Genomic DNA, 7,290 nt, shown 5'->3' on the forward strand with positions numbered 1-7,290 from the left:
CAGGACAATCACTTCCCTCAACTGACTAGCGATGCCATGCATGAGAGGTGTTACAACCTCTTGATCATCCTTGCATCCTTGTCTGGACTCACTCTAATAGCTTTATATCCTTCTCATACTGAGAACCCCAGAACTTAACACACTACTCTAGGTAGGGTCTCATGAGAGCAGAATAAAGGGGGAGAATCACCTCATCCATTCTCCACCCAGACTGTATTTGTGCTTGGAGTGCCCTGACCAGGTGCAGGACCTTCTACTTGGCCTTGTTGAGCTTTATGAGTTTGCCACAGTCGTGGTTTTACTCCAGTGGGCAGCCAAATTCCACCACGACCGCTCTCTTACTCCCCCTCCTCGAAGGGAAAGGAGGAGAAAATATGACACAAAAGGCTCAAGGGTTTAGATGAGGATGGGGAGATGACTCATCAATTATCATGACGGGCAAAATAGATTCAGAGTAGGTAGACAGTAAAATTTATTGCCTATTACTAACAAGCTAGAGAAGTGAGAAACCAAAAACGCCTTACCCCCATCCACCCTCTTCCACCTCGTCCCCCCAAGCGGTGCAGGGGAATGGGGGAATGGGGGCTGTGGTCAGTCTATAGCACTTTGTCTTCACCACTCCTTCTCGGTTGCTCTCTTCCCCTGTGCTGTGAGGTCCCTCCCATGGGATACTGTCCTTCCCAAACTGATCCTGCATGGGCTTCCCACAGGCAGCAGCTCTTCAAGAACTGCTCCAGACATGGGTCCATACCACAGGGTCCATCAGTCAGGAGCAAACTGATCCAACCTGGGGCCCCCATGGGCAGCAGCTCCTGCCAGGTCAGCTTCTCCTGCGTGGGCTCCTCTCCATGGGCTACAGGTGGATTTCTTTTTATTTTTTTATTATTTTATTATTCTTATTTATTTATTTATTTATTTTTATATTTATATTTTTATGTTTTATTTTTATTCTTTTGTTGTTGTTATTTGTTTTCTTATTAGATTGACTTTACCTCAAGTGAAGAGTTCTTGCACTTCTTCTGTTTTTGACTCATATGGTGGCAGTGAGCTAATGGCTCTATGGTTTTTCCCTGCCTGCCAGGTGCAACCAACAGCAAATGAGTCCTTGCTGAGCCCTCAGTCCCTACACGACCATGCTGTGATCCTGACTTCAACACACTGAGCTAATGGAGAAACACGAAAGGCAATGATCTTTGCTGTCTATTCCTTGAAAATGTTCTTGACCACAGTTTTTTAAGAAGACGTCAGCCTTCAAGCAGTGCCCTGAGAAGATCTTTTCTGAGTACTGAAACACTTCTCTGGAGACCAGCTGTGCCACTGTCGTGCCCACTTCCTGTCCCTACCTGCAGTCCCAGCACAGCCCCACAGCAGCACTGGCACCAAGCTACAGGAGCAGCCGGGCCTGCCTCCACCAGGAGGGCTCAGTAGGAGAGAGTGGCAGTGGCAAGAGAGCAACTCTGCATGCACTAAGTGCTGGTGCTCCCTGGCCGTGCTGATGGGATGGGACTCTTTTCCTCTGCACATGGGCACTGCCCCTGCAGATCCAGACCAGGTCTCAGAGGAAGGACGTCAGACAAAGAAGGCACTGCAGGATCCTTTCTTTTGTTTAAGTTAACAGGGAGATAGGCTCCTCATGTATAGAGTTTCAGTATATACATTCAACACATACATACTGAAATGGAATTGGGACAAATAATGACAGTTTATTGGAAATCCATAGATGAATTGAAACTAAAAAATACCAATACTAAAAACACATGCTGGTATACACACAAACACACACAAAGAAAAAAGAAAGAGAAAATAGTCTGTTCTTTTAATAAGTGACATTTTAAATCATTTGCAGAAGTAGATTGAAAATTAATTTCTTCTGAAACACATCAAGTCATCAGTTTCCATAGAGCTTGCTTGAGTTCCTTGTTCCGCATGCTGTAGATGAAAGGGTTCCCTACTGGAGGCAGCACCGAGTAGAGAACTGCCACCATCAGGTCCAGGGATGGGGAAGAGATGGAGAGGGGCTTCAGGTAGGCAAACATGATGGTGCTGACAAACAGGGAGACCACAGCCAGGTGAGGGATGCACGTGGAAAAGACTTTGTGCTGACCCTGCTCAGAGGGAATCCTCAGCACAGCCTTGAAGATCTGCACATTGGACAACACAAGGAAGAAAAAACAGCCAAATGCTAAAGAAAAACTAAATACAAGTGCCCCAACTTCTGTGAGGTAGGCATTTGAGCAGGAGAGCTTGAGTATCTGGGAAATTTCACAGAAGAACTGGTCCACAGCATTGCCTTGGCAGAGGGGCAGTAAAAATGCAATGGCCGTGTGCAGGACAGCATTGAGAAAGCCACTGCCCCAGGCAGCTGCTGCCATCTGGACACAAACTCTGCTGCCCAGCAGGCTCCCGTAGTGCAGGGGTTTGCAGATGGCAATGTAGCGGTCGTAGGCCATGATGGTGAGAAAACAATATTCTGCTCCAACCAAGAAGACAAAAAAGAAGACCTGTGCAGCACACGCTTGATAGGAGATGGCCCTGGTGTCCCACAGAGAATTGGCCATGGCTTTGGGAACAGTGGTGGAGATGGATCCCACATCGAGGAGGGCGAGGTTGAGGAGGAAGAAGTACATGGGGGTGTGGAGGTGGTGGTCACAGGCTACAGCTGTGAGGATGAGGCCGTTGCCCAGGAGGGCAGCCAGGTAGATGACAAGAAAGAGCCCGAAATACAGGAGCTGCAGCTTGCGTGTGTCTGCGAATGGCAGCAGGAGAAACTCAGTTATGGAGCTTCTATTGGACATCTGCCTTTCTGGGGATGTGGTCCTGCACAAAGAAGAGAAAGAACAGTAATAACATACAACCAACTTATCAGAAGAAAACTCATCCCAGCTCTTATTTAAAATTGCCAAAAACATTATCCACTTCCAGGAAGTCATTTGGCAGGTCCTTTTCATAAGTTCTTCCTGATGCTGCCTGAGGGTATCCCTGTGAGCAGGGGACTCCTCTGTGGGAAATGGAAGAGTCAGTTATGCCCTGGCAGAAGTAAAGAGGAACACAGAGTAATCTCAGACTCACTTCACCCCTGATATCAAAGAACTTTGCCCCAGTGTTGCTCCCAGGTCACCTAACTTCAGATCAGATATATATATATATATGGATTTTTTTTTTTTAATTTTCCTTTTATGGGGTCAGATTGTTTGTTGTTGCTACCCCACCACACCTGATGAGTTTTTCTAAAACAGAAATCCTGGGCATCTGAGTCTCCTGCAAAATACTAAGAGTCCATTACCATGAAACCTGCCTCCCCTCCACTGCAGGAATCTGAAAGCACAGACTGCAGAAAAAGACTTACCCTTCAGATAAATCAAGCCTCAATCTTCCTCTTGAAATGCCCTCTCATAAATGCCATTCTCTAAAGCACTTCAGAAACAGAGAGAACAGTCTGGACATCAGCTCTGTGAGTGAGTTCCTCCTGCTTGCATTTGCAGACACGAGCGAGCTGCAGCTCCTGCACTTCAGGCTCTTCCTGGGCATCTACCTGGCTGCCCTCCTGGGCAACGGCCTCATCCTCACCGCTGTAGCCTGCGACCACCACCTCCACACCCCCATGTACTTCTTCCTCTTCAACCTCGCCCTCCTCGACCTGGGCACTATTACCACCCCTGTCCCCAGAGCCATGGCCAATTCCCTCTGGGACACAAGGGCCATCTCCTATGAAGGATGTGCTGCACAGGTCTTGCTTTTTCTTTTCTTTCTCACAGCAGAGTATTCCATGCTTACTGTCAGGGCCTATGACCGCTACATTGCCATCTGCAAGCCCCTGCACTATGGGAGCCTCCTGGGCAGCAGAGCTTGTGCACAGATGGCAGCAGCTGCCTGGGGCAGTGGCTTTCTCAATGCTGTCCTGCACATGGCCAGTACATTTTCCCTGCCCCTCTGCCAAGGCAATGTTGTAGACCAGTTCTTCTGTGAAATCCCCCAGATCCTGAACCTCTCCTATTCAGATGCCTACCTCAGAGAAGTTGGGGCTCTTGCGTTTAGTTTTTCTTTAGCATTTGGGTGTTTTGTTTTCCTTGTGGTGTCCTACGTTCAGATCTTCAAGGCTGTGCTGAGGATGCCCTCTGAGCAGGGCCTGCACAAAGCCTTTTCCACGTGCCTCCCTCACCTGGCCGTGGTCTCCCTCTTTGTCAGCATGGCCTTTTTTGCCTACCTGAAGCCACCCTCCATCTCTTCCCCATCCCTGGACCTCGTGGTGTCACTTCTGTACTCGGTGGTACCTCCAGCAGTGAACCCCCTCATCTACAGCATGAGGAACCAGGAGCTCAAAGATGCAGTGAGAAAACTGTTTCTATATGTGCTTCTCAAGCATAAGTAATGGTACCATAATTGTGATTCATATCATAATATTTTTCTCATTAGCAACATTACCATAATATAACCATTAATAATAACCCTGTCAAGATGTTTGAGAAACTGACGTGCCAATTTTCATATCATTTTGTGCATTATTATTTTCATAAATTTTGATATTGGTTTAAATGGTCTTATTATTTATATGTATACTTCCTCAGAATTAATTTGACTAAATCTTCTAATTTACCTGTAAAACTAGGTTTCCAGTGTACATAAAGACAATAAAGAATCCATCAGAAATTCATCGATCTCATCTGCTGTCTCTTGCCATCAGCTCTGGAGCTGGTGGAGTAGCCCCAGCACACAGGAGGGGCTCAGGGCCAAGAGCCCAGCTGCCACATGGAGGAGCAGCCCCGGTGGCCCTCAGGCCTGCCCCTCACTGCCCGCTGGGCTCTGCCTCCCTGCTGCATTTGGGTCGGGGCTGCTGCTTCCCTGGAGCCATGGCCATGGCCAACAGCAGGACGTGGCCTTTTCACTGCTGCTCTCTTCTGGCTTCCACATTGTTCCTTTGTGCTCTTGCATTTCTCTTAGCCCTCAGATCTCATGTACCTTGGTGACAGTCCTGTTGTCTCTGCAGTGGCATCCCTGTGGCTGTGGGCAGCAGCAGGCAATGTGCAGCCCTGGGTCACAGCTGGCCTCCCTGCTAGCACCACAGTAACAAAAGGGGCTGCTCAGGGCAAACCCAGAAGCCTGGACACCTCTTGCAAAGCTGCTGTAAGACATACAGCCAGGGAGTTACTCCCTGCTTCCCTGTTTTCTGGGATTTTTCCCGGAGTGAAGGACACAGGCTGAAAGTCCCAGCATGGTCTGTGAGGAACCAAGGGCTGGACCAAGAGCTCCCTTTGTGGTGGCACATGCCCAAGCAGACAACAACTGGTCTTGGAATCATCTACATTGGAATGTGTCCCTGCAGTGGGGCAGATAGCCGATGCCTGCCTGGAGAGGAATCTGGAGCTGCCAGATGGAAAAGGAACCCATGGAAAATGTACTTATTGAATAGTGATTAGAACCTCATAAAAGGAGTGACCAAGAAGAGGAAATGGAAAAAAGGAAAATGTGAGGTGTCCAGGGGCTAAGGAAGACTCTGCAATTCCTGCTGAGGTGGTGAAGAGCCAGCAGGTGAAGGCCCATAAGAGTAATTGAGGACACCCACCTTGAAGCCTGCCTCATGGGCCAGGTCTGATATAGCACTCACCTTCCCTTTGTGCCCTTAGAGACATCCCATGGCCCTACCAAGCATGGCCCTATAGTTCTGAGCCATCAGGGGAGCTGGAAAGGGGCTGAGCAGCAGAGATCCCCATGGAGTTGGGTCTGATGACCACCTGGAGCAGAATGGGTGTGGTGGAGTCCTCCAGGGGACCCTGGGTGCCAAAGTCCCCTGGATCTGCAGAGCAGAATCGCCAGCTCAGGACCTTCCATTTCCTGAACCATGGCTCGTCCTGGCCCAGGGGCTGCTGGGGAGGCCCAGAGCCACCTTTGTCCCAGCAGCTGTGGTGGCCATGCCCAGAGCCCTACAGCAGGCTGCGGTGAGAACTGCCCTGGGGTTAGCCCATACTGGGCTGATGGCCTGGGATGCTGGGGTGGGCTGGGAAGATGGCAGGGTGGTGGGGGGAGGTGGGCAGGGGCTAGGCTGCGATAGGCAGTGCCCGGCAGAGGGCAACAGCAGCATCAGGGAGCGGTGGGAGCATGCAGGGGAGGGCTCCCAGCAGGGCTTGGTGCTGCAGAGCCAGGGCTGCACAAAGGGAGCCCAGAGTTGCAGGGACAGGGGAGAAGAGGCCGCTCTGGGCCTTTGCTGGCCTGGGCAGAGCAGGAAGGGGGCCCAGGGCATTTGTCCCCTCACCATGGCCTGCCAGAACCTGCAAGGTGGTCATGGAGCGTCCAGGGACAGGCTCTGCACTGTGGCAGTGAGTCCTGCCTGTCCTCGTCCTGACACACTCCGTGCGGTGGCTGTAGCAGAGGAGACCTCTAGCCAGTCCCTGCATGAGCCTCTGCCCCCCGCTTTGCCCCAGCCCTCTCCAGCAGCATCCTTGCTGCTCTCTGATGCACACCAGGACCTCCCCATGCATGCCAGCCAGCACATCTGCTGAGGGCCAGTGCAGCTGCTGCAGGGGCAGGAAGCTCAGCATGGCACATGCAGTCACCTGGGCCTGGGCCTGCCTCTCCCCTTGGCCTCGGCCCCAGCCTTGTCTCTGCTGGCAGGAGCTCCCTTGGCATGCACTTCCTGGCCTCCCCTCACCTGCACACAGCTGCTGCCCACTCAGGCTGCTGCCACAAACATGTCCTCACAAGCAGCACCACCCCTTAGGCTGCTTCTCCTGGCATCCCCCACCTCACTGCCTTGACTCCTTGTCTCTGCTGGGCCCCCTCAGTGACACCCAAATTTGTCCCTTGGTTGTTGGCTCCATCTGTCCTGCCCCACAGGATGGTATATATGGGGTGGGAAATGTTACTGTTACATGTGGAAGTGTTTATGTAATCCTAATTTGTGATGGCACAAAACCACAGTTCCTTCACCAGTGATCTACATCCTTCTTCAGGTGAATTTTCAGGATCTATATTCATCACAGGAGAAGAAATACTGATGGTCATGAGCACTTGCATTTCATTGCTTTCTGCATCATGGTGTACTCCCTCATCTTCCAGGCACTTCCACCCCTCTTGAATAAAAAATCCCTGTTGAATGTCCCCTTCCCAGCTGCCTGTCTGGACCTATGCACTTCCCATGGTTCTCCTCATTTGCCCTCCCCTTACTCTTTGATCATTCAGACTGCTCTCACTGACCCAGTTGCTGCTTTGAGATTCATTGAGTTCAAGCTTGCCCATCGATTAGCAGTTCTGCCTAATTGTTTCTGTAGCAAGCTCCTCATCATTTATCATTGAATT

The 7,290-nt window shown here is 50.6% G+C and overlaps 2 protein-coding genes across 2 annotated transcripts; one reads left to right on the forward strand and one right to left on the reverse strand.

The window, feature by feature from the left end:
- Window positions 1–1,880: 1,880 nt before the first annotated feature.
- On the reverse strand, window positions 1,881–2,795 carry LOC309891585 (olfactory receptor 14C36-like; the record flags this gene model as incomplete). Its single annotated transcript, XM_082785939.1, has 1 exon — window positions 1,881–2,795. One exon carries the CDS (start codon window positions 2,793–2,795, stop codon window positions 1,881–1,883), a length of 915 nt encoding a protein of 304 aa, XP_082642065.1.
- A 587-nt stretch (window positions 2,796–3,382) lies between these two features.
- On the forward strand, window positions 3,383–4,369 carry LOC309891587 (olfactory receptor 14C36-like; the record flags this gene model as incomplete). Its single annotated transcript, XM_082785940.1, has 1 exon — window positions 3,383–4,369. One exon carries the CDS (start codon window positions 3,383–3,385, stop codon window positions 4,367–4,369), a length of 987 nt encoding a protein of 328 aa, XP_082642066.1.
- Window positions 4,370–7,290: the final 2,921 nt, after the last annotated feature.

This window comes from Aythya marila (assembly GCF_965140915.1).
Source record: "Aythya marila genome assembly, contig: HAP1_HAP1_SCAFFOLD_158, whole genome shotgun sequence".
Lineage (NCBI taxonomy): Eukaryota > Metazoa > Chordata > Aves > Anseriformes > Anatidae > Aythya > Aythya marila.